This window comes from Mixophyes fleayi, chromosome 4 (assembly GCF_038048845.1).
Source record: "Mixophyes fleayi isolate aMixFle1 chromosome 4, aMixFle1.hap1, whole genome shotgun sequence".
In the NCBI taxonomy this organism is placed as follows: domain Eukaryota; kingdom Metazoa; phylum Chordata; class Amphibia; order Anura; family Limnodynastidae; genus Mixophyes; species Mixophyes fleayi.
In genome coordinates this window covers 313,200,533-313,228,098 of record NC_134405.1, presented here as the reverse complement: position 1 = coordinate 313,228,098, position 27,566 = coordinate 313,200,533, and the positions used below count along the sequence as shown (strand labels likewise).

The window sequence follows — 27,566 nt, the reverse complement described above, 5'->3', positions numbered from 1 at the left end:
AGGGTATATTTACTAAACTGCAGGTTTGAAAATGTGGAGATGTTGCCTATAGCAACCAATCATATTCTCATTATCATTTATTTAGTACATTCTACAAAATGACAGCTAGAATCTGATTGGTTTCTATAGGCAACATCTCCACTTTTTGAAATCCGTAGTTAAGTAAATATACCCCCATGTTTCATGTGGTGTCCGTATAATTAAGTAAGTACTGTTATATTGATTTAGAATATGCATTAGTTTTTCTATCTCAGTCTCCTAAATAACAAATCGGCCTTGTCTTTGAATTATGTTTTTATGAAGTCATGTGCTAAAATAAGTTCAAAAATACAACAACAAAATATTTCATAAAATAAATGTCATACTTGAAAGGTGTGACAGTTCCCTCTCTCCTACACTCTGCTTGAGGCAGGCTGAACTTTGCATTTTTCATCCAACTAACAATATCACTGTACCGCAGGAATTCTAAGGCAAATTACGTATGCTGTACACAAGTATGCACACCGATCTTTGCACTATGCAGATTACAACATGCACTGTAACAAAACTGCAAGAGGAAGCAGGAGGGAAAGGGTTACAATAAGTATATATCAGATGAATCCTGCTATTTATAAGTTAAAACAAAAACACTGAGGCTACTTTAAAAATACATTTCTAATCATTAATGGCCAAGCCTACTTTGCAAAATGTTTCACACGAAGGGGTGGATTATAAAACCTACTTAAACAGAAAAGTGAAGGTGTTTGCCATAGCAGCCAATCATATTCTAGTTGTGATTTATCCAGTACAATCTAGAATATGATATCTAGATTCTGAATGGTTGCTATGGGCAACATCTCCACTTTTCTTGTTTAGAATGTTTGATTTATCTACCCCCAGGTGTTTGTATCCCGATTAATCAAATGAGTTGGGTCTCATATACCGCTTTCCCTGCAGCTCTAATGGTTTAGCATGTAAATATCTGTTTAATGCAATTAGATACTGTGCATCTGTTTTATTGTGTTACAGGGAGGTTTAAGGCCTTAGGCCTATTAGATAAAGATTTTATGTTGTCTCCTCACTTTTGATATAGACATTTGATCAAGTGCTTGCATCGCTCTTCCGTATCATCTGTACCCTCCAGCATCAACTGTACTAGTTTTAACTCAAAAACAACCATCTAATATACATAAACATCAAAGACATACTTTAACCCAGTGTTGTTCAGCAACTACTGTGCTGATGCCTATATTTATCCCCATACTGTCGCTTAGCACATAATTATCAGCAAGTTCTACCACTGGTCTGAGCAACACTGATTATAGCAAATGGTCCTTTATTAGAAGACAAAAGCAGGTAGGAGCTGAAAAGCTGCTTTGATAACCCAGGATGGAATTATTGACTGGGACAATTCTAACCTACTATACTTGGGTTAAATATCTACAAGGTAAAACACATTCTTATTATACAGGCAGGCATTCCTGTTTTTATCATATGTAGATTTTTACTGATTGCATGCAAGCCGGCAGGTGTGTCTGCTTCGGGGCGCGGTCGCGTCAGGATTGCTACATTTCTGTGTGTGCCTCTTGCTCCGACAGATGTAACAGGTAAATAGGCCATGCAAGGATATTACCTGGAGATCTATCCCATTTCTAGATTAGAAGAAGCCTGAGAACAAGTCTTCTGCACAGGCCAAGTGGACATCACATCGTCTTCTCAGGTAAAGTTTTTGGATAGTGACTGATTTGCAAGAAAAAAAAAATTGGTTAATGATGTTGAGATCTCTTAGCAAGATAGCGCCTTAGAACATTCTTAACCTTGGACAGGTAACTTTATCCTCCTCGGGCAACAATATTAGGTTATGACGTAAAATATATCTATCATACACAGGTGGAGCATGTTAAGTTTAGACTAAGGGGTATATTTACTAAACTGCGTGATTGAAAAAGTGGAGATGTTGCCTATAGCAACCAATCAGATCCTAGTTGTCACTTAATTAATACAGTTTACAAATATACAGGTGGAGTATGTTTATTTCAGACACACTGCAGCACACTGTTGGTGTGGAAAAGTTGTGCATATAGTGCCTTGAGAAAGATCTTTTATGCTAGATCGAAATAACAGCTGTCTGCATTAATGTTACTGCCTGACTTGCCTGCCCCCTGATAGAGTTTTGCAAGCTGCAGTTGGACTTAAGTCCAACTCTAATTCAGGCCCTAAATCAGCTATATTGCATTTTAGTTCTACGGTTCTGTCAAGGTGCGAGCCAGGTTGTTCATTCCATCTCTTCTCCGTTGCGTTGTTAACAGATGAATGGATGAGGGATAGAGAGATCATTGATCCTTACGGAAAGACACCAGGGAAATCCACTTGGCTGTCTTAGAAACAATCATGAACACATACATAGCCTTATTGTTATTTTTTTTTATACAATATTTCCATAATAGAGAGAGGATTTTATTATAACAATTGTTCGGGTTTTGTTCTAAGCATCTATCTAGTGTGTCTGCGGCCTGTTTTAAGTCACAATCATACTTCATACTCCAATGCTTTGCAACCTGAAGCTATAATAGAGGTACTCAGAAATCTCTGACAGCACGGTGGCCTAGTGGTTAGCACTTCTGCCTCACAGCACAGGGGTCATGAGTTTGATTCCCAACCATGGCCTTATCTGTGTGGAGTTTGTATGTTCTCTCTGTGTTTGCGTGGGTTTCCTCCGGGTGCTCCGGTTTCCTCCCACACTCCAAAAACATACTGGTAGGTTAATTGGCTGCTATTAAATTGCCCTTAGTCTCTCTCGGTCTGTGTGTGTGTGTATGTTAGGGGATTTAGATTGTAAGCTCCAATGGGGCAGGTGTGAAAAAATGTGAAAAAATTCTCTGTACAGCGCTGCGGAAGTAGTGGCGCTGTATAAATAGATGATGATGATGACCACCAAGGGTGTTATAACTCATGGGTGGGGGATAGGAAGCAGCGGGCTGTCTCACCTGAACTCCTTAATAAAGCATATTACAAAACACACCCAATCACAGCTGACAGCATGAATGTCTAGCAACAGAAATTACAATCATGTTCTTATCAGGAGCCTTTTGTCACATTGCTGGCTGACTGGGTTTAGATTAGCATTGAGTAATCCTGGCAACTGTAACCATAGCAACACAGAAAAGCAAATCAAATATCTTATAAAATATTCTGAAAAATACACAGGAACTTTCTAGATGTTATCAGATATTTATAGGGACCACTGTTTACTCTTTACTTAAAACATATTTAATGCTAATATAGATACTTCAAGCTGTACTAACAAACGAGAGTGCTTGTTCCATATATTGCAATAGTTAAGCTGACCAGCTCACGCCAAAGTCTTCCCCTTCATCCTACTCAATTTAAACATGAAGCCAATCCGAATTTCAATATGATACTATGATTTTTTAATGGGTTGAGTCTTACCCGAACGCAACTTTTCAAGACACATACTTTTCAAGCCATATACTCTTTATTAGACACCTAGAGGATCACCTGACACAAGTTAGAGGGAGAATAATAATTAACGATCAGCTGAAAATTCTAAGTAAATTCATGTTTAAATTGAATGTAAGACTGGCCATTCCATAGTGGAAACTAGGATGTCTAATTCAATATGGCGCTTCTTTATTTTCTTGTCACTGAAGTGAACTTTAGGGCTGCACAGAGTGGAGTCAGCTATTTTGTTGGCTCTACCAATATTCAACCTATTAATTCACTAGGAACTAGGCATATTATATTAAAACATTATGATTCAAAAAGTGGGTCACAAGAATCGTGTTTGGGCTGCCCATCGGTGCACTACTCAGATCCTCCAAATCAGCCAACAAAAAAAGGGGGCTCGCAACAGAGAGCAAGAGGTCACTGCCATTTAAAAAAAGATGGTCATGTGACCATAAGCAGATGGGCTGTACAGGTTATAAATAATTAAAGGACATAAAAGGTAGACAATATAAGCACAAATGTGAAAATAAAGGTCAGTGATGGCCCTGCTTGTGAGAGCTCACAATCTAATGGGGAAAGGGCATAGCTGATAAAAGAGGAGCAGATGTAACTCATAGTGACCATTTGGACAGCAGGGAGGGTGTATCAGTATTATGATTATGGAATAATCCAGAGTTAATAAACTAATGTACACATATATAAATGAGTACTCCAGAGTTATGAGTGCCAAAAGATCAATGTGTGTAAGTAACTGAAGGGTCAACTAGGCTGATATTTCCTGTAGCAATATGTTTACTGTCTGTATCCAGTCACACAGCTGGGTGTCTATATTTCAGAAAGATCTGGCATTGTGCTACAGGATATCAGATAAGATAAGCCTGTCACCTCTGTTTATGGCCCCAGCTCAACAGATGCCAAAGGATTTAAGGTCCCTTTGAAGTCACAAAAAGGATACTAGCTGTATAGTATGTTTTATATAGGAACTAATATACATCAAAACTCTTGCATAATCCATGCTTTGGGGGATATTTATGACACTCTATAAGCAGTAAACCTTCCCCATGTAATATGTCATGCTCAGATGCCAGTCTCATCAAAAAGCTACAGATATAATGTATTGTCCCAAATATGTACCTAATATTTCCATGTTTCATATGCGAATGTGCAAGTTATGACCAGTTCAGTGAATGTTATATTATATTATATTCTCTTTCTATTGTGTACCAAAAGAGAAATATCTTATTTATAAGAATTCCTTTATAGTAGTGGTTTGGAACACTGTTTTATAAAAGTTATTTTGAAACCAGATCTTCTATCAGTGACCTCCCAGGGGAAGGGGGACTCTGGACAGAAGAAAATGTTTAAAATTTACTGATTTGAAAAGGGGTCAGTCTAAGGGGATCAATCAGCTATAAAAGTCTGGCTTTGTTTCAGTCTTCCCTGGCAACAGTTAAACAAAAGTATGGAGTTTTCTGTTTCTGTCTTTTTCTGTAATAATATTAATGTATGTCATTTTTATTTATTTCATATATAAAGCATTGAGACTTTCTTCATCATATTAAACTCCCCTTAATAATGTTCTATCTTTGTGTTCTTAAAGGTTTAAATTGCTAGATAAGCTTGCTACATAATTTGATACAGGGAATTGTTTGATTTACAATAAATGATTAAGTTGTGAGTGCATTTTGAGATAAAGCAGGGAGTAACTGAAAACTTCCGCAAAATGTCAGGTTTGGAGCTAAATATTAGTGGTGGCAGAATTTGGGAGCTAATAGTGTGAGACATAATTTTTGGGGTGTTTAAACATATCAGACAGACCAGGGGGTAAATGTATCAAGCTGAGAGTTTTTCAGTGGGTTTGAAAAACCAATCAGATTCTAGCTATGATTTATTTAGTACACTTTACAAAATGACAGCTAGAAACTGATTGGATGCTATAGGCAACATCTCATCTTTTCAAACCCACCGGAAAACTCTCGGCTTGATACATTTACCCCCAGGTTTGTTTTGATACACCCTTTCACATCTACATGTTTCGCCTGCTCAAGTGAGTCTTGCCGTGACAACCAGCATGAGTAATATAAGTGGGTAGTTGGGTAGGACCTAGCAAAAAAGGTGGGTTTTCCAAAGAGTGTTTAAAGTTTTGAAGGATGGCAGAGAATTTAGACAAGCAAGGAAGGGAATTTCATAAGTGAGTAGCAGCATGGGAGAGGTTTTGTAGATGGTAGTGAAAGGTGAATATCAGAAAGGAGGCAAAGGTGTACGTTTTGCAGAGTGGTGAGGCAAATGTGAAGAAGTGCGAGTGAAGGATCACTCTTGCCGCAGCAATTAAAATTGATTGAAATCGGGACAGGTAGGTGAGGGAAAAGCCCTATAGGCAGTTGTTGCAGTAGCTGAGGCGGGAGATGATGAGACAATGTATAAGAGTTCTAGCAATATTTCGAAGGGGGAGATGACAGGACTGTTAGAAAGACTAGATGGTGTACTTAGACAAATATAGATGCATGATATCACAAAACAGCATTTGCAGTGTGGCTTTACATGTTTGCTGTTCGTAAATTACCCTAACTGTGAGTTTAATGTGTGATCTAATAAAATAGAGAAGTTACGTCAGAACATAATATATATTGCACACAGAATAAAGATCTTCCACCATCCCTTTGAAATAGAGTATATTTAATCCACAGATACTGCACATGCACTCAACACACCAAGCTGAGATCAAATGCAATTACTCCGACTCTATCATTGAAAACATGATCATGCAGAATTCAAAGCAGTACCCTGTTTTGTGGCAAAACATATATTAAATCTGAAAATTAATTCCTGGCTACTTGGTATATTTATATATCATTACTGTAAATTATAAGTAAAAAAGTTGGTTGCAGTCAAATAAAACCTCTGCAACTTTCCAAGAAATGCCAATCTGACGGCCTAGCCAACCCAGCCTACCCAAACTTGTGTATGTGCACAATCTATTTGTCTGCCCCTAAAAGCAACAGTCTATCCTGGCACTTCTACCACTCAGACCTATAGGTTGAATACAAAGTTTAAAATCGTACAGTTTTGGGCAATATTTTTCTGTTCTGGGGGTTCATGTCAGTCAACCGTATACCCAGATGAAACCACAGAAGGCCAGAGCAACATTAATATGTGCCGCACACTACTCTACAATAGGCTGTGCTAACTACACTTAACCATAGAAATAGATAAAAAAAAATACTTCTGCAACAAAATGATTCAGTGCTCTCGGGAAGGGGTTTAGCTACTGGCAGTAAATTAGAAAAGTTCTCATAGTAATTTGACTGAATGCCTCAAATTATCTGCTTTTGTCCTTAAAGTGCACTTGCTACCTACACACAGTGTGTGCACACTCAGCCCGTTTGTGGGCTGATCCACAAACTATGAGAATGCAGCTTGTCAATTCTGTAGGAGCAAATGACTGAGAACTAGAGATGCTCAGGCTCAGTTCCTCGAGAACCGAACACACCCGAACTTAGCATATCTGAGTACCGAGCCGACTCAGTACTTTCGCGCTTTTTTGGAATCGAAAACGAGGCAAAACGTCATTGTTACATCGTCGGATCTCGCGAGTTTTGAAATTTATAAATATCACCCTCCACGGCGATCTAGCGCCATTTGAAAGAGGGACACAGAAGGGGTAGCACAGTGTGTAGAGCAGTTAGGCAGCAACATAGATAGAATTAAAAGAGGAGGGGATAGCAGTGTTCAACAAAGTCTACAGTGACATTCAGGAGAGCTTCATTGCTCTATTGCTAATTCTCATTGCTGAAATACAAATACTATGGCTAAGATGGGTGGGAGGGCCCAAGGACAATTCCATCTTGCACAACTTTTCTTTTCTGCCACTGCTGTGTGCCAATGTGTCCTAGATGTGCTAGGAGCTGCCGTGTGTTTGAGTCATTGCTCTGTCGCTTACCATCCAGCCAGGTCGCTGCAGTCTTTGTCTGAAAGTGTATGAAAATAATAATGTGACCTGTCAGGTGGTCAAAATTGACTGCAAATGACTTGAAATTAGTGTTGTTGAGGTTAATAATAATGTAGGATCAAAAAAAAGAGCAAAATTATGTGATTTTAGCAATTTATAAAAAAAAATACAGATCCAAAACCAAAACACACGAGGGTGGTTTTGCCAAAAACAAAACCAAAACCCGAAGCTAATCTAGATCCAAAACCACTTCACGGGGGTCAGTGAGCATCTCTACTGAGAACACAGCCTAGTAATACACTAGGGACTAAACACAACATAGCCAGACATTATGGCAAAACTTGTGGGCCCCTGCTCTGCTCACGTGAGCATTCGCGGGACCGGCGAAGCCTTGTGTGGGGCTTCTCTGTGTATACACCAGTCCTGAACATGCTCAGAAGTTAAACCCGCTCTGCTCTTGTGTCACAAGGGGCCTTGGGAGAGTGGTCTGGCATTGTTTATCCACCTTAATCTTTGGCCCTTGTAGCGGTCACATCCTCTGCTGTGGCGGTAGTTCCACCAATGATTGACACCCAAGGTATTTCAGTAATATCACTATTAATAGGCAACATTCTCATGAATAATGACCCCACACACACACACACACAAAATGGCTGCTTAACTAAGTAATACGTCTACATGGAATGGATATATTTTAAATATAATAGATTCTAAACAACCCAGAGCTCATTTAAAATACAAATCTATGTAATATAATGTGTATCACAGTTAAGGGGTTATAGAAAAATGTCTTCATGTTGGTTTTCTCTACATGTTTTTCCAGTCAGCGCTGGGCAGCTGTTAGACAGTAGAACATGGGATGGAAACTGCATTGTACAATGGCCTAGGGCAACCCCATTATAAGTGACCCTCAGAATTTCTTCCTTACAATATCTGCTGTTTTACTACATGCATTATATATGGCTGCCTTTCATATTTTTCTCCCAAACAAAGCACTGCTATTCTTGTACCAGATGCACAGAAATCTGCCCATCCCTGCAATACATTGTGTCGTCCTTCAATACACTGCATGCAAAATGTTTTTACACACAAGCTCATAGCTTACAGATGTCATTTGTCATTTCAGGGAACAGTGACCTGTATGCCAGGATATTACCTGTAGATGATGGAGAAGCTGGTTCTGGTGCTGGTTATCTCTATCTACACATCATCCCAGAGCAGTGCGGGTCATGTGCGTAAGACTTTCTTCCCGCTAGACTCTAATCACATTACAGACGTCAGGAGACCGCTCCCTGTTGGACAAAGAGTGGATGGATTTTTATATGTGGATAAGCCGGTCAGGTAAGGAGTGTTATGAAAACCTACATTATTATATTTAAATAGGAAGACACACCACATCTAGTGTTGCTAGATCAGCCATGTAGAACATATGATGTACATGTTAAGTGCTCCCATAATTTCATATATAACATACACTTGGCTGTTGGACACGTGGGTTTGCACATGTGCAGAACACTCTGTAGAGAATCAGAACACTTTATTTAGACAATGTCACTGGACATGTTTATAATACAATTTTATAAGACTACACTACACTCTATACAGACAAAGGTACCTACCCAACATGACTGGACCACTATACATGATCATAAATCAATTCTATCTCCCCATTTGAGGCAGGACAGTGACTCAGTGGTTAGCAGTTCTGCCTCACAGCACTGGGGTCATGAGTTTGATTCCCGGACTTGGCCTTATCTGTGTGGAGTTTGTATGTTCTTCCCGTATTTGCGTGGGTTACCTCCAGGTGCTCTGTTTCATCCCACACTCCAAAAACATACTAGTAGGTTAATTGGCTGCTATTAAATTGACTCTCTTGGTTTGTGTATGTAAGGGAATTTAGACTGTATGCTCCTATGGGGCAGGGAGTGATGTGGGTTCTCAGTAATAAGTTAAAACAATACAGTTAATCAAATAACAGGACACTAAGGGGTAAAATTACTAAACTGCGGGTTTGAAAAAGTGGAGATGTTGCCTATAACAACCAATCAGATTCTAGCTGTCATTTTGTTGAGTACACTAAATAAATGAAAGCTAGAATATGGTTGGTTGCTATAGGCAACATCTCCACTTTTTCAAACCTGCAGTTTAGTAAATCTAGCCCTAAGACACTACACCTACCTAACATAACATGACTACTGGACAGGATTGGAAGACTATGGTGGTTGTGTGGTCTGGGGGAAGGGGGACCACACATTTCTTGGATTTGGGGTATTTAGAGTAATATTATACACTGTTTATTTTATTTTAACTTTATTTTTCTGTAAGTGACCACTATTTATTGGCAAATATTCTATTTTATATATAGCACTGTAGTTATTAGCATATTTGCATTAATTTACATCAGTAGGTGTGGACTGAATAACCAGACTATGTCTAGATGCAATATCTGACATATTAAATTCTCTTGATAGGTAAAATGAAATAGCATTAAAATCCTACAGAAGAATGCTCACAGTGACAGTTTTATCACAGCATATGCTAGAACACTTCTTTGCATCTACCAATGTAGCATATGTTCATAAATCTCCTTTATTACTTAAAGAGTAAATATGGTTAGAAAATGATATATTGGTTGAAATTAAGAATATTTTGTAACAACTTGTTATGATTACTCTATGTAACATTATACAGCAATTGTTACACATAATGTAACATAAGGGGTTTGTTGTGGCAGTGGAAGGAAACAGTACCTCTAAGTTGAATGACAGTCTTCACCTGAAATAAACTGCTCAGCGCTGTGGTAGGTTAATTCTCTTAACAGCCTTTTAAACGAATAAACTTCAAAAGTGGTAGCTGTCTTTTGTCCTGATATCACCTTTCACCAGGAAGGGCGGATGTAATGAGTAATAGGACTATCCTGTCTCTGTCTCTACAGTAATAGTGCAGGCAGCCATAGACAGTTCACTATATTACTCACTGCTTCTCCTGGTATATGGGTATGTTACAGTCATGTCAAACATTTCAGCAAAGTTTTAAACAAAATGTAATAAAACACGTACCAAACACAACAGGACTTTTTCCATAATTTATTACAGTGTGATTGAATATGCTGCAATCCTTAGCATTCAATCAGATTACAATGGTTCTTTTTAGAAAACAAAGTCTGACATACACTATATGGACAAAAGTATTTGGCCACACCTGTTAATTATTGAATTGAGGTGTTCCAATCAGACCCGTCGCCAGAGGTGTATAAAATCAAGCACCTAGCAATGCAGTCTCCATTTGCAAATATTTGTGAAATAAAATGGGTCACTCTGAAGAGCTCAGTGACTTTGAGCGTTATACTGTGATAGGATTCCACATTTGCAATAAGACTGTTCGTGAAATTATATCCATGCTGGATATTTCACGGTCAGCTGTAAGTGATATTATTAGAAAGTGGAAGCGTTTAGGAACACCAGCAACTCAGCCACGAAGCGGAAAACCACGTAAAATCACAGAGCGGGGTCAATGACTGCTAAGGCGCATGGTGCGTAAAAGTCACCAACGCTCTGCTGATTCTATAGGGGAAGAATTCTGAAATTCCACTGGCATTAATGTAAGTACAAAAACTGTGCGGCGGGAGCTTAATGGCATGGGTTTCCATGGGCAAGCAGCTGCATGCAAGCCTCACATCACCAAGACCAATGTCAAACATCAGATGGAGTGGTCTAAAGCACTTGGACACTGGACTGTGGAGCAGTGGAAACGTGTTCTGTGGAGGGATGAATCACGCTTCTCTGTTTAGAAGTCAGATGGGGAGTCTGGGTTTGGCAGATGTCAGGAGAATGTTACCTGCCTGACTGCATTATGCCAACTGTGAAGTTTGGTGGAGGAGGGATAATGGTATGGGGCTGTTTTTCAGGGTTTGGGCTAGGCCCCTTATCTTCAGTGAAGGGCAATCTTAATGCTTCAGCATAGCAAGTCATTTTAGACAATGCTATGTTTGAAACTTTTTGGCAACAGTTTTGGGAGGGCCCTTTTCTATTCCAACATGACTGTGTCTTAGTGCACAAAGCAAGGACTACAAATACATGGTTTGATGAGTTCTGTGTGGAAGAACTTGACTGGCCCACACAGAACCCTGACCTCAACCCCATCTAACACCTTTGGGATGAACTGAAACAGAGATTGTGAGCTAGGCCTTCTTGTCCAGCATCAGTGCCTGACCTCATAAATGCTCTACAGAATGAATGGGCACAAATTCCCACAGAAACACTCCAACATCTTGTGGAAAGCCTTCCAAGAAGAGTGGAAGCTGTTATCGCTGCATATTAAAGAACATGTATTTGAATACAATATCATTACAGTCCCTGTTGGTGTAATGGTCAAGTGTCCAAATACTTTTGTCCATATAGTGTATGATTGGTTGCTATAGTCTTACAGCAAACAAGTGCAAATTGTTCCATGTTAATGAATAAGCTGCGATGTGGTGATCTATGCAGAGCTGGCTCAATAATTTAATGGGCTTTTTAAAGACACAATTTTCCTAGCCCCATTATTTCATTTTCCCGATCAATCTAAAAGGGGAAATCCGTTACATTACTACATATATTCCTAACATTTATTAATTACTATATTTCTTTCCCCTGAACATTAGATCGAAGGGTGTCCATTCTCTGAGGACTCCTCTGTTCATGAGATCAGACTCTCCCCTAAACAGATTACCAAAGAAGTTATGTCTGAAGCTTATATAGAGCCAAATCTGTGGTATCGGGATGGTGTATTATGAAAGATTCCACCTCATTGGATGAATTGCTCCATCCACCCAATCAGGTGCAGGCTTTCATTATAGCCCATCCCAATACCATGACCATATTACTTAGGGGGAGATTCAATTGCTGTCGATGGTGCGTAGACATCACCGGGATGTCTGCTGCGCACATTGACGACCAGCACATAGGAATCTCCCCTCATTTTTCTACACACCTCTATGAGGTACGAGAAAAAATGAACAGAGATTCATGTAAAATCTCCAACAAGAGATGTCTCCGTGGAAGTTCCATAGACCCCTCACACCCAATTGAATCTCCCACTAAGTTAGTGATTTGAGGAACAGACTTTTTACAAGCATAATAGCAAGTACAGTAAATAGTTATGACATTGAGAATGACAATACAATGTAGTTCACACCCTACTAGAACATACATAACTTGTGTTTCTCTATAAATCACAGTTAGAGTACAAGGGAAAACTTTCTCACATTCATTTTCCCATACAGTAGAGGTGTGGTGCAACTAGAGTGGAACTAGACTAGATTACACCCTAAAGTTTGCTTGTTTTCACAAATCAGAATAGAGCTGCACAGGACACAATGTGGTATAATAGAACAGCATATTATTTTAACAAGTACTAGTGCATAATAGATCAACACAGCTCAAGTAGCTGCATTTGAGCCCTGTCACAGCTGCAATCCGCAGTAGTTGCATCATTGTACATAACATGCACAGAAGCCAGTGTTTTACTACAGCATGAAATGTCCCACAACATTTGGCCTCAAACCTAAGTGATTTGGGCACATAACAAAGACCAATTGGAGTTGTGTCTGGACAGTTCAGAGAGATGCCTGGGTACTTTAGGGTATGTTCTATAATCCTCACCATAAGCAAAGGGGGTGTTGGCGGTATGAACAGGATATCTGTCCATCCAGGCTTGGATTAGTGGAAAGGTTACAGGGGCGCACAAAGAGGGGGGGGGGGTTCTGGGTCTCCAGAAACCCCTTCCCTCCGCTAAAGAAGTTCCCCTACAATACGGCACTATACTATACAGCAGCCGCAGTGCTGTCAAAGAAGCGTCCGCGGTGGTGCTGTATTGTATACAGCCATGCCGCGGACGCTTCTTTGACAGCGCCACGGCTGCTGTATAGTACAGTGCTGCCGAAACTGAGCTTCTGTGCATGCGCCTCTCTCACGTTTTTTGTTTTTTTTGGGGGGGGGGGGGGTGGGGGGGAACCCCCCCTTAAAGATCCTGTGTGCACCCCTGGGCTACAGAGTTAGGAGCACTGAGGGTGGGGGGGGGCTGTGGGCCCTGGCCCTGTGTAGTGGGAGGATCCACTAGCCTGGTGAGGACACCAACCGACTCGGTGGCTATGGAAGAGGCCCCGAAGGAATTGTTGTACTCGGGCCCGAAATTCTTCTTGGCAGCCCTGTACACAGTGCCAGGCCTATGGTAGCAGAACTGGATCGGCAATAAACTGGCTCTTACAACCCAAATGGCACTTTGCAATGCAATATATATTTTTTTATTTGGTATTGTTGTGTATACAGTATGTATTTGTACTTCTGCTGTGGGTGGGGGAGGAAGTGTCTTGGGACAAACATACTGCACGAAAAACCCATGAACATTTCTATTTACTTGACCAATACATTTATTTCTTCTCTACTGATGTGGCAGTGGTTGGGGGCCATGGTAAAGAATGATGTGTAATCAAAAAGCAAAAACTGTTGTCTTTTTCTATATATTTCTAGCTCAGCAATAACATGATTTGTAGCATAGACATCTTACACTCCAAGGATTCTGATTTAGAGCTAGGTGCAAATTTTGCCCAGGTGCAGAAGTTGCAGACTAGACAACCTTGGTGAACTACAAGAGGGAAAATGCAAACTTTATTGTGCACGCAGGACAAATGCTGCTGGGCCTTGCATGCTGCATGCACATGCTGTCCAGCTTTATGTTTAGTCTCTATTTTAGAATTGAGATGTGCCATGGGCACTAGCAAATCTTGCACCCATTAGTTGGATTTGCCCCTGGTGGTAAATCAGAATCACATGCATTAATACATGTAGAATGCTTTGGTAGTGGCTTGTGTTACAGTCTGAGTGAGGGCATACTAACTTTAGAGCGTACCCGTCATCTAAACACAACGGAGACAGACATTTTATGGGCTGTACCAATATTGATGAGAACACAGCTTTTTATTTTGCTTGGGATTTAGTTACATCACTGATGTATGTGTAGACATTGGATGCACTTTGGTCTAATGCTTGCAGTCACTGTGATTGGTTTATCCTCTTTTGGAAAACACCATCGCTTTCATTAGTGCTTTGTAATTCATACTTGGCAACATTTTGGACCTCCCTTATAGGTGATCCCGAAGGGGAGGTCTAATGGGGAAGTGCTAACACTATTTGCTTCATCATTGCAACTGGGAAATGAAGCGCTCGCATCGCGCACAGCACCGGTGGGGTCGCAATGATGTGAATCGCGTCTCAGGACTCCACTGGCGAGGCCTGGTGATGTGAAATGAGTCATCAAGGCCCCGCTCGTTACAGGAAGTGTGGTGGTCGAGACGAATGGGATTTCCTTCCCTTACCTTGTCCTCCAGACACGAGTCAGGTTCTTTTCTGTTCGGATATCCAGTGGTCAGGAGATAAATACTTCAATGAAAGGGACAAGGATTGGTCAAACAACTTGGGTTTATTAAGAATGTGGTAAGGATAATTTTGGTAGCCACCGCGCCACTGACCCCTTCAGCTTAATGGTAGTGACAAAATAATCGTTTGATCAGCATAGAGCACAATAGCATTTAACATATAATATACACCTGGTCAGTATAAGTCACAATAGCGATAACATCTTCAATATCAATAAATCAATTTTTAGGTAAATCACTTAACATTAACATTCATCTAAAACATTTGGTGCACCAATATTATCCCTGTTAACGTTACCATATTTTGCACTCAGTCCTGGGTTGAACTGTGTACAGGAATTTTGTAGTGTTTAAATATCCTGTAGAAGTTTCCAGAAGGGTTAATAATCCCAATTAAGTCTCTGTACTTTCTCTCTAAAAGGTAGATGTTAAACTGTAGGCAGTGTTAAAGATTATAACAAAACACAGGACTGTTACACAATTCAGTCACAGGATGGCGCTGTTCTCTCATCACTCTTCCCTCTGACGCTGGGGTGTGTGCAGTACACTGCAGGCTAGGATTTTACCTTGAAAAGGTTCTGCAGTTTGTGGAAACTGTGTTGGACGCCCCACTGTGTGTCTCCAGCCGTTCTCTAGCTGTGTGTGCTGGCAATATCACCAATTCCAGCAGCAGATCAGTCTCTCATGTCAGCTTCCCCTTTCTTGTTGCTATATCAGACACTCCTCCTTCCTGCACATCCTCCTGGGTACGTCCTTTCAGTTCAACTGTCAACTGTCATTCCCACTGTCTTCCTCAGCCTCTAGTAACCCCCTGTAGCCCTGCATTTTAAAAGTGTTTATGCACTTCCTCTGTGCTGTTCAACAGGGTTTTGGGACACCACAGAAGGAGAGGTGGGTTCTGGGAGGATGGCACGCTATCCTGGGAGAACTCTCTGAAATCTGAGACTCTCCCGGGCCTTCTGGGAGAGTAGGTAAGTATGTGGTAAGTTGTACATCGGTGGGAGTTCCCTCATGAATTCCTACCATTACCTTGTTTGTAGTTCCTATTTCCAAAGTAGGAGCAATGTGTCATCCTTGTGGCAGCCAAGTCTGGGTAAAGCAGTTCTGCCCAAATAAGTTATTTAATTAATGCAGCACCTGAACAGACAGGAGCAGTGTGCAATCTATTCATACCGCATGAGTTACAGCCATGATTCTCCATAGATAGAAGCTCCTCCAGAAACGGAACTACCATTGGTGCAGCAGATGCGCTGCACCAGGGCCCCTGGAGATAATGGGGCCCATTGCATGGGGAACTAGTGTGCTCTGGCTCCCGGTACCCTCTTCCCCGCTTCCCTGTACCGGGGCCCACAGCTCGCTAGTTCCACCTCTAAGCTCCTGCATCTGTGATTACGGCTGCAGACTGGTAGTAGTGGCGGTCCTGGAGTGGGCACCGCAAAGCACCGATGGGGGGGAGTGAAATTTCAGAAAGGATGACCAAAAAAACAATTAGCAACAATTCAAACTTATATCTCAATTTCCTCTATATCATTACACTACTTTGATCATTGTGAATCTTAATCCTTGCTACTCTCAAGCAGTGCTTAAACATCATATCTTACACGTGAACAGCTCCCAGTTCTGTACCCCATGTTATATGTAAGAGCAATGTTTCCGTGCCATAAAGAGTTCACTGCCAGGGCTGTGTTAGGACAAGGCTTGCTCACTTGTTCCCAGTAACTGAGTGCAAACAAATAGGTGAAAAGCTGCCAAGTATCTGTTAACTGTTCTATGGCTGACATCGCAGCACATGCATTGCTCTATAACAGATAAAATGTTGTGTATATTGGAAATAATGTCTCCCCTCCAGTAAAATATGAGGATATTAACCTGCAGAAGCTACTGGACAAGTGTGTTTATATAGGTCACAGACTTCCATTGTGACTCTTGATATTCGTTAATTTTACAGCAGTAGGTGGATTGTTCCTTAAAATACACAAATTGGAATAAGCAAGTTGCTTGTATAAGTTATACTTTTATCACGGAAAATGAGTATTGTGAAACATTTGGCATTACTGCTTATGAAATATATATGAGAAAATATACTCCCTGCTGTAAAATTCTATATAATTATAGGGATATCAGAGGCCAATATAGAGTTCCAGAAACGTGAAAGCACAAGAGACAAGCCGAGTGCTCTTATACAGGTCATGGAATTCCAAGGTGACTTCTAATATCCAGTAATGGTGCTTGATTCCTTACAGTATATAAAATTCAGGGGTCTAATTATTAATATTGAGCGATATGGAAAATTTCCCACCACTGCTTATGACAGCTATAGAAAATGTCTGAGCGATTCTTAGCTCCATGAAAATACAGTTTGACAGCGGTAAGAGGAGTCTTATCGCTCTCCAGGGCAGTGTCAGCCCATGAATGCGCACTAGAACAGGGGGAGGGGGGTGAGAATGTAGTTTTTAAAAATAAATAATAATAATAATAAAACTATAGATAAAAAAAGTTAGTAATTTTTTTTTATAAACAAGGAAAACAAGGTTTATTTTAATAATAAAGCATTTTTTCCTTTGGCGAGCCTCTACTATGGTTATCCTGAGATGGTGAAAGGGATAGGGGGACAGTGGTGGTACTTTTACTGCTTCTACTCCCAGTGATGTCGGAAATAATCCAGCCGCTCAGGATAAGGGGCCAATCAGACAAATCTCGTCCCATTTAAATTAGACATTAAAATTTACATCTGTTCCCAGGCGGAGTAGCAGGGGGTGGAATACGTGTTAACGATGCTGTAAACTCCGACAGTGTTTACAATGACCTAAATAATCCGAATGTAAAGACAGCGACATGTTAAAAACACTGACTTACGTTTGCACAGACTCAGCCCAGTTCCGATGTGAGGAGACCCCGACAGTTTAAAATTACGTTATTTTGTACCGCGACTTGAATATTTAAAGTGGCAACTGACCCAGCGTAAAATCGTATAATGTAAGAACCCTGACCGTAACCTTGGTGCGGTAAAGTTCATACCTACATGATTGTACGCCGGGTCCGTTGCATTGCCTGAAGCTTCAGTGTTTGTTTCCTAATCAGACTTTAAGTGCTCCAGTCCTCATTGATTTCAGCTCCCTGGGCACCAATGACAGACAAAGGATTCAATCAATGGCATCAAATTTCCACCATTAATTAGTTGGAGACAATTATTGGATATCCTATCACGACAGGGTCTGTGAAATGTTGTGAAATCACCAAAGTTCCGTATTGTTCTTGGCAAGCCATTGTTGGTCCTTCATAGTCCTGCAATAGACTTGGTCAGAAGACAATGTGCTTCACAGCAATGCAATGCACCCAACAATGCCGAGTAACATTTAGCCAGTTAAAAGAGATTGTTGGATACACTTACAAATACACTTCTGTAACTCAGGAGACTACCTGGATTATCAGGATGCCTGTGACAAAAAGTAGGACAAAGTCTTGCCCCCTCATAGGACTTATAACTGTCTGATTGATCTACTGCCAGGATCTCTGGGAATATATAGAAGAGAGCCTAAACAAAGGATCTATAAGTCCCTCTACCTCAGCAGCAGGTATGTCGATCTTTTTCATAGCGATAGCAGTCTTTGCCCATGTGTCACTGAAAGAGCCATAAATGCTATTACATTGCAAAACAGGTACCCATTGCCACTGGGTGGCAGGGGAGCATATGCCCCCCAGGCTGGTCCCCTAATAGACCGCTGAGCCGAGTCTCATGCCCTGGGCTAAAATTTGCCAGCCAGCCCCTGCTGGCCAAACCTTACAGACAATAGGCAGTTCAACAAATCATCAATTTCATGAATTATTATCAATCGAAACTTTTCTAAAATAATTGCACCTATCACAGACTTAACACATTTTCATGTATGATTTCTGCCCAACCGGGTCATCTGTTAGTTAAAAAGTGCCTTCCAGTCTGCACTCTGCTGGCCAATCCTGATTCAGCTTTTATCCTATAGTTAGATTCCACAGAAACAGTTGTAGGAGCTATTCTTTTTCAGTGTCAGGGGAGAAGGTGTCTATGCTGACATGTGCTCTCTTGTCTAGAAGCTTTTGCCTGCAGAGCATAACTAATCAGAAGGCGAGAATTACTAGCTATGTACTAAGCACTGAAATAGTGAAGACATCTATGAAAAGGTGTACAAATACCCATTACTATTTATACAGATAATCACAATCTAGAATTTCCAAAGACTGCATGAACGTTGAACCACCGGGGCAGATGGGCTCTCTCGTTCATTGTTATTGTCACCTACATGCTAAAGTGAATTCCTTTTCTCATCAGTTTAATTGATTATATATCGTCACCAGCATAGCCCTTGGCAGCTCTCATGTCTCAGATATTGTGGAACAGAGTTGCACCACGCTATCCGCCAAGCCCAATTCTTTCCAATTCTTTTCCTACTTGATATCATGAACCTGATAGATATTTGACTTGGAATTCCCGCCTGCTTATTCCCACAAGAACCTTACAACTTCTGGTTCTAAGACAATGCCATAATGGTACCAACACCACCATAGATCTACTGTAGATCTCCATCAAAATGCCACTGCATACCCTATCTCTCCAAGACGAAGGTGTATCGTGCCCATCCTTCAGGGAAGCCATTACAGGTGCCCCCGGGTCCCTGGCAGACTATCTCAAAGGACTTTATAATAGAGCTGCTGGTCTCGCATACAACCTTTCTGGAGATGGACCACTTCACCAAAATAGTCCATGTTATGCCTCTGATGAAATTCCCTAAAGCACTGCAGACAGTTTAACTGTTTTAACATACATTCATAGACTGAAAGGTATAGTGTTGGACAAGGACACTCAGGGCCTGATTTATTAAGGATCTTAACTTAAGAAACCTCATATTTAAGTCTCCTGGACAAAACCATGTTACAATGAAAGGGGTGCAAATTAGTATTCTGTTTTGCACATAAGTTAAATACTGACTGTTTTATCATGTAGCACACACATATCAACTTTAAATTTCTGTGTACAAATAAGCTATCAAGTATTTGTGTGCTACATGAAAAAACAGTCAGTATTTAACTTATGCGCAAAACAGAATACTAATTTGCACCCCTTGCATTGTAACATGGTTTTGTCCAGGAGACTTAAATAGGAAAGAAGTGGGTGCAGACAGACTCTGTCCAGGATGTGGTTGGGTTTATTGGCACTTTAAACGCCGACAGTTTATAACTACAAAACAATATCGATTACCGTTACACCGACAAGCTCTAAATACGTACTTACTATATAACAGACAGGCACTGTGTCTGACAGCTTGAATCACCTCCACATGTAAAATGCGACTAAAATAAATATGTATAGTGACAAGTGACATCACTTCGAATGGCCAGAATAAAAATGGCGCTTTTAAAGCGGAATGACCGGCCCCACCTCCTGGCTTACATTATACAGGTGGTGGGGCCGGGCATTTCCGCTTTAAATGCACTGGTATTGTTTTGTAGTTATAAACTGCGTCGGCATTTAAAATGCCGTTTTAATAACTACCACCACTCTGCCTGATCTTGTGGATTTGAAATGTGTGGAGCTATCTTGCAAGCCACATCTGCAGCTGCTTGTCTCCGCTTATTTGGGAGAACTTGTATGTCAAAATCCTTGTGCTTGCCCCTGGACTAGAAATTATGATGATGATGATCTCTCTCAGGATATTAATAAAGGGTAGTACTACCCTCAGCTAATTCCTTTTTCATCTCCTGGTAGATACTGACATAGTGGGAGTTCCTGGCAAAAGAGCATGCCATGGGGCGAATGTGAGATGAGTTTTGACTTCCACCAAAAAATTCATATACTACAGTATTTATATACTTTATAAATACTGTGACAGAGCACACCTCTGCTGGTGCACACACAAACAACTTCTTGCTTTTTTACTTTGCTGTATTGTCAGGATGGCAATGTAATTCATAACAAAGTTGCACTCACTTTCTTGTGAACCTAATGCTAAAGTAACAGAGACCAGATCTCTAGACACCGGCCGCTGTTTGGCATCGGTCACACAGTACAAAAGAAAAACACAGGTTTAAATAGAAGCCTGTGACAAACCATACCATTTGTCACAATACAACATACAATATATATATATACACACAATATTATATAGCCATCATATTCTGGAAGTGTGTATATGTCAAGGAATCTTTGCAAGTGTTTGTGCAGTGCTAGGAATGACCGTGTAAAATGGTTTACTTCATATTTTAAATTCCCTAGTCCAGGCACTTGTGTGATTGTCTCTAAGTGAGATAGTTATAATAGATATCGTATAATTTTTATCTTCAGCCTTATTGGCCAGTACTGGGTAAGCCTTATCCACACTCAGCGAGGTTAGTTTAATAACAAATGCTGAGTCCAAAGTTCCCATCTGTTTACAACACTTATTAACATTTGCCTCCTTTGCTTCTATGCATGTGACCTACCAAGAACTTTGTTTACTTTTTATGTTACCTCCTTAATGTATCATTTAATATTTATAAAAAAACAAAATTTCCGGTTTTCCAGTAAAAATTTGGTGTGTGAAAGCATGACTCAATAATACATTAGGATTAAAGGGAAATACACCTGCTTATATTAATGGCTTATTTTGTATCCAACAGTTCAGTAAAATGTTGAGAATAAGCAAGAGATCTCTATTTTAATAAAATGGTCGTGGTAAAAATAATATTAAGAAAGTAGAATAGTGACACTTAATTGTCAATTATTTTATGGAAATTAGAAAATGAATTTTTGACCATACTTCCAACATTCCAATGTTTAGATCCGAAAAGGGGGCATGGTCACAGTGGTGGGGGCCTGGCCATGCCATAATCTGGGGCATGTCTAGTACCTCTGTAGCTCTAGGCTACCATAGCCCTTTTCCTCCCCAGAAAACACCATGCACTGCCGCACGTATGTGCTGGGCCCTCCCTGAACTGGAACTAACCCGCCTAAATTGGGACATTTGAGAGGTATGCTTTGTCTTTACCAGACAGTGATATATGAACAAAGTATCCGTCAGTCTCTAATACCCCGTAACAGCTCTATTTCAAGAGAGGGGAAAAAGACGATGGTTTAGCATCTTGAGGGTGTTTGTGAGTGTAGACTTGTTGGATGAATAGCAAGGTCTTATTTGACCCAAATCTTTTGAACCACCAACGTTCGGAGATAAATATTCTTGTTTTTTAATACAACAAACCCAACAAAACATTGTTTTTAATGTTGCTCATTGTTTGGAAGAAGGTGCTTTTAAAAGTAACATGCAGTCAGACTTATTATAAACATACATTTTATTATTTGTTTAAGCTCTGATTTCAAATGAAGTATGTGGTATTTGCATCTACTCAGAATGGGCCTGATTTACAGTTACAAAAGTCCATTTGTGCCACGTAAAACTGCAACTTGCGTAACATCCGACACATTGCGCACGCGCACAATTTACACTTATATTTTCAGTTGGATGTTTTCTATGGCCAAGATTCAGTTCTGCGTTAGGTGTCTCTGGAACGTCCATGGAGACACCTTTTACAGGAATCTCCGCTCACTGTTTCTCGCACCCTATAGATGTGCGCAGAAAAATGAGTGGAGATTCCTACCATAAAGGGCGACAATGTGTGCAGCGGACATCCTGGTGAAATCCACGAGCCACATCTCTGGCAATTGAATCTTACCTTATATGTGCATCCACTTGTGCTTAGGGAGTTAAGTTCAGTAAGGGCAAAATGCAATTCAACCACGCTCAATAAAGATGCGTCTGATTTTGAGTTATGTGTATCTTTTAGGAGGTATAACTTTGCACATCCAATAGGCGTGAGGTGATTTTTTTAATTGATGATGATGTTGATGATGCAGCAGCATCCTTGTACCTGATGTATCTATAGGCTAGATTTAAAGTTTGGGAGTTTGTTATCACCCTCCTGTGATGGTCTGCCTAAATCAACTCACTGGTTCAGAATAGGAATTGTAAAAGCATGGTGAAGTTATCATTGTGGAAAGCCAGTGAATACTCACTGAACCAATATTCTTGAGGATGTAAAGAGCCTTCTCCAAAGTGTATGCATAGACAACATAACACTTTAAGATATTGGAAATCTTATGTCCTTGTGTTCTAACTGGATACAAGGTATACTTTTCTGTTTCAGGCTCATGTGTTTCAGATGGCTTCCCTAACACATCACATCCTAATATCAAATATATTTTACATTTAAATCTGTGAATGGCAATAGCAATATTTGAAGCAGCAATCCCATGATTTTCTAACAGAACCAAGTTAGTATTTACCATGCTGCCCTGTTTTTTCAGGCTGTTATTAATTATTTACTTAGAAATCAATGGCGATGATGATTTATTTATTCTAAATACCATGGCAACCACAGTCACATGACACATGATCTAGGGAGCAGAGAGGCTTTGAAACAGAGTATCTGTACAGGGACATCCCCCCCCCTGTTACCACATGACATGCTGTGAGTGTGTGTCTGTGTAGCAGACTGCATGAATTTGTGTCTGGTGGCCATTTTTGTTTGCCAACCGGAGAGCTTTTGAAAAGAAGATAATGGTTTGTAGGAGGATTGCTAAGAAAAAGCACTATCCAATGCATGCTTAAAATGTGCATTACTTGCTATAAAAAAGAAGAAAAAACTTCTATGTGGGACTGCTGCTTTAAATATTGTAACTTATATTTTGCGATTCTTTAAAAAGGTGTCAAGAAATGCGTTAGCTTTGCTATGTGATACAATACCCGATGATCTCTGTTCACCATTCTTTGTTTTCCTTCCACAGATATTACTTTGCTGTGAGCAGAAGTCAGAGTACAGTGACTGTCAGAGTGACTCCTTGTGAATCTCCCATTCTCTGGACACTTTCCGTTCTCCCCGCTTATGGTATGATATTACAGCTTGTGATAATGTGATACAGGCAGCATTACCCGTGGATATTAGCATGCTCTGCTATGTGAACAGCATGGCTGCGCTGACATGCTAAATGATCCCTATACCTGCTCTATTTTTCTGGGTGATTCTTGGCCTAACAGTGGTCAAGCTGCACCACATGTACAGTGCACTGCAGGTGCTATACATAAAGGAGTCCTGAATCTGCAGGTCACCTTATATATGCCCTAGAAACAGAGACTTTCCCAAGGGTACGGCAACATCCAGCCATCAAGTGTATATATCAGGGCCTGATTATCCAATAGGCTGGTTAGGCTGCAGCTTAGGGCGTGACAATTTGCGGAGGCACAACTTTTTTGGGGTGTAAAATTGTGACAGGGAGAGGTATAAACTTAAATTAATTTTATAATATAAGAGAATAGTTGTTCTCAAAAGTACAAAGAAAAGATGAAAGAAAAATGTAGCAAGGTTATAATCTTTACTTCCCATGGTAAAGACTGAAAACAAGGAGTCATCCTTGGGGATAAGCGAGAAGGAGGGACGAGGATGACGACAGGCACAGATACAACACCCCCTCCTCCCTCTTCACATCTTCACCCTCTGTACCGCTCGTTCGTGCCTCTGTTCTGCTAGTCAGTTCTGATTTTAATGAAAACGAGTGATAAAGATTGCCATGACCCTTTGAAAAAGCCAAATGGAGCTGGGTTTTGAAAACACAAGAACGTAAACACTGGACATGAAGGGTGACGGAAGCAAGAGTTTAGATTAAAGACGAGTTTGTTCTTACCTATTGTGCATTAGCCTGGCGTGGAAGGCCAGGGGGCACTATGAGCGTATTAGCCTAGGGCAGCCTGAACCCTTAATCAAGCCTGGTATACAGATTTGTCTTTGTAAACACAACTGCTCAGACAAACAAGGAGAGACCTTTAAAGACTCCAAAGAACTACAACAATGCTTATTTTTTGTTCAGGTTTAATGCTTGATAAAGTAACTTTTATATAAGAATTTAGATGTGTATTCACATTAGTATTAATGCATTTTTCTATTAGCTTTTTTTTCATCTGAAATAGCCAATAAGACCATTTAATAGACCAGGGGGTAAATGTATCAAGCTGAGAGTTTTACGGTGGGTTTGAAAAACCAATCAGGTTCCAGTTATCATTTATTTAGTACATTCTACAAAATGACAGCTAGAATCTGATTGGTTGCTATAGGCAACATCTACACTTTTCAAACCCGCTGGAAAACTCTCAGCTTGATACATTTACCCCCATGGCACTTATATATCAAAATGTGGTGGTAAGTGTACCTGCCCAGAGTGGCAAGGGTTAACTTGCCACTTTGCCGGGCCAGACTCCAGCAATCACAGTGGAACTGAAACCCCAGATTTGGGATTCCAGTTCCAATAATAAAAAAGGAAATTGTAAAAAATTTAGAACTATTAAATATGTTTATTTAAAACCTTTCATCATTGAAAAAATGCTGTTTTCAAATAATAAAGCATATTATCAATGATTTTCTTCTGTTACTGTCAGTCTGAGATGACTTGTATTTGTACCGCCACAATGCTTGATAAATAGCTTTCCCTAGGCAAAAGTAAATGTGGGACGTGCATAAAAAAAAAATAATTCATGATTGAACTTTTTTTTTACAATTTGTGTCTAGATTATTCTGAGCAGCTGGGGTCTCGGCAGCGGTATCAGCACAAGGGTCCTCAGAAACAATTTTCCTACAAGGGCAATGGAGAGGAATCATTCTCCTCTACAGTGACGTCAGATTGCATCTATTTTCTTGATTTCACCTCTCTTGAGTCAGACACCAATGTAGAGGTCTTTGTCTGGAACCATGGGTATGAACCTCCTCCGTGGCCTCAACTGCCTACAGACCCACGGGTAGATATCCTTTCTGTGGAGGAGAACAAAGTTGAACTGTCTTGGAAACCCAGCTTGGGACCCGCTGGCGCTGAGCTTGAGTACTGTGTGTTTGTTAATAGGAAACATAACTTTAAGACACTATGTGCCACTGAGCTAAACGCAAAGAAAGAACCTGAAGATCACCATACCATTCTAGATGCCCAAAATATTCTAAATATAAATACAGAAAAGTCCAGCAACAAGGTTGACTCATACCCAAAAACCTATAAGAGTTTGAAGGTCCCAGATGTTGTGGGGGATGCAAATACCAACCTTTGGTCTTTTAAACCCTTGGCAGGAAGTCAGAAAGTGTGTGTTGGAACTTTGGTCAATGCTACCATCTATGGTCTAAAGCCTAGAAGTCTTTACTATTTTGATGTGTTTGCGGTGAGCCCTAGGAATGGTACTAGTGTGGCTTATACCGGAACCTTTGCCGAGACCAAACCAAAGCACAAATCGCACATTGTAAAGGTACCCAATGACGAAATGGTGAACATTTTTCTGAAAAGTAAAGGTCTAAAAATAATGCGTATTGACCCATCAACCCATGGATTCAAATGGCTTTTCGTCCATTCCTGCCTCCATAAAGTCCATATTCAGATCATGGTAAATGGACAAATTGAAGTTTCTCAAAATCTTCAAGGGGCTCACAATTTTAAACTTGTTGGAAATTCAAAACACGACTTTGTCATCAGCTTAAAATCAAGTAAGGGAGGTCTAGGCTTAGTGAAGCTCTTCACTACCACTGCACACAACCACTTGCCATTTTCCAACCTACCCCCCCACATTAACATGTCCGTTTCGATGAAATCATGTTCCTCTGCAACGGTGACCTGGACCGGAAGTGGACAGGGGGCCAAGTATTGTATCTATGTCAGGCACCTAGAGCAGAATTTGGACCTGAGGTTGATACACAAACACCAGAATAGCTGCCTTAGCACCAGTGCCAGATCACGGGCTGAGAAGGTGGTATGCAGACACGGAGGAAGTCAACCCCTTATAGAAGAACGTATAACAGATTTAAAACGTGGAAAAGCCTACCTCATTGACTTGTACTTAATAGGCCTCCATAACAACACAATAAAGTTTCCAAGTCACGTCTTAAAGACTCAAGACTTGTGCACTTGAACTCATGTGCTCAATCAGCAAGCATCTGGTCTCAAGGTATCTTAAATGCCTTTGAAGCGTTCTAATATGGACATTGCGGATACAATTCCTACATGTTGGCATGTTCTAATAAAACGAAGAAGAAAAAAAGTAAATTGCTTATTGCAGATCTATTCTGTAATAATAAGGTATCTGGACGGAGGATGGTAGACATCATTTAAAACTGCTAATGTCCGTTTTTAAACTGCTAATGTATGAAATATTTTTTAGGCAAGAATAACAACTGCTTTGTGGTGGGTTCTGCTAAACTGTCAATGAGGAAGAGTACAGAGTGCATAGGTTTGCCAACAAAGATATATATATATTAGTGGAAGAATATAGAAAAGAAGTTGGGAACCTACTGGGAACTGCTAAATTCTATTATCTAATTTTGAATGACAATGGTTCGTAAGGCTGGAATTTGTCTTGTCTGCTTTTTAAAACTCATACTGTTTAATGATAGTTTTATTGTTAAAATTAGATAGGAGTCGTTTATTCAGTTTTACATAGAAAGTGCTGACTGCATTGCCTTTTAAATCCTTAGTATTATCCTCTTATTTATATAAGGTCAACATAGTCTGTAGCGTTGTAGAATAAGTTAACTTTATTCTCGCACATCAGTTCTTGCCACAATGAAGCTTTCAATCTTTTATGACTCAAAATGCAATACGAGAAAGTTACTAATGTGGCAGGAAAACTACAAATGTTACTATTTAAATGCTGTAAATATGCACTAAATTTAACAAGCCATAATGCAAGTACAAATCACTGAAATATTAAACAAGTTTTAACTTTCAAA

At 40.2% G+C, this 27,566-nt stretch overlaps 1 protein-coding gene across 1 annotated transcript; it reads left to right on the top strand.

Annotated features, from left to right (window-relative positions):
- Nucleotides 1-1,547: 1,547 nt before the first annotated feature.
- On the top strand, nucleotides 1,548-27,566 carry LOC142152922 (protein NDNF-like). Its single transcript, XM_075210071.1, has 4 exons — nucleotides 1,548-1,699; nucleotides 8,523-8,737; nucleotides 23,602-23,702; nucleotides 25,374-27,566. Exons 2-4 carry the CDS (start codon nucleotides 8,559-8,561, stop codon nucleotides 26,747-26,749), a joined length of 1,656 nt encoding a protein of 551 aa, XP_075066172.1. The 5' UTR covers nucleotides 1,548-1,699; nucleotides 8,523-8,558; the 3' UTR covers nucleotides 26,750-27,566.

What these genes read in the sequence shown, in the direction of transcription:
- LOC142152922 (XM_075210071.1), top strand. Translation starts at nt 8,559, where the DNA reads ATGATGGAGAAGCTGGTTCTGGTGCTGGTTATCTCTATCTACACATCA. An exon ending in TATGTGGATAAGCCGGTCAG is followed by an intron (nt 8,738 to 23,601) that starts GTAAGGAGTGTT and finishes TTCCTTCCACAG; the next exon opens with ATATTACTTTGCTGTGAGCA. An exon ending in TTCCGTTCTCCCCGCTTATG is followed by an intron (nt 23,703 to 25,373) that starts GTATGATATTAC and finishes ATTTGTGTCTAG; the next exon opens with ATTATTCTGAGCAGCTGGGG.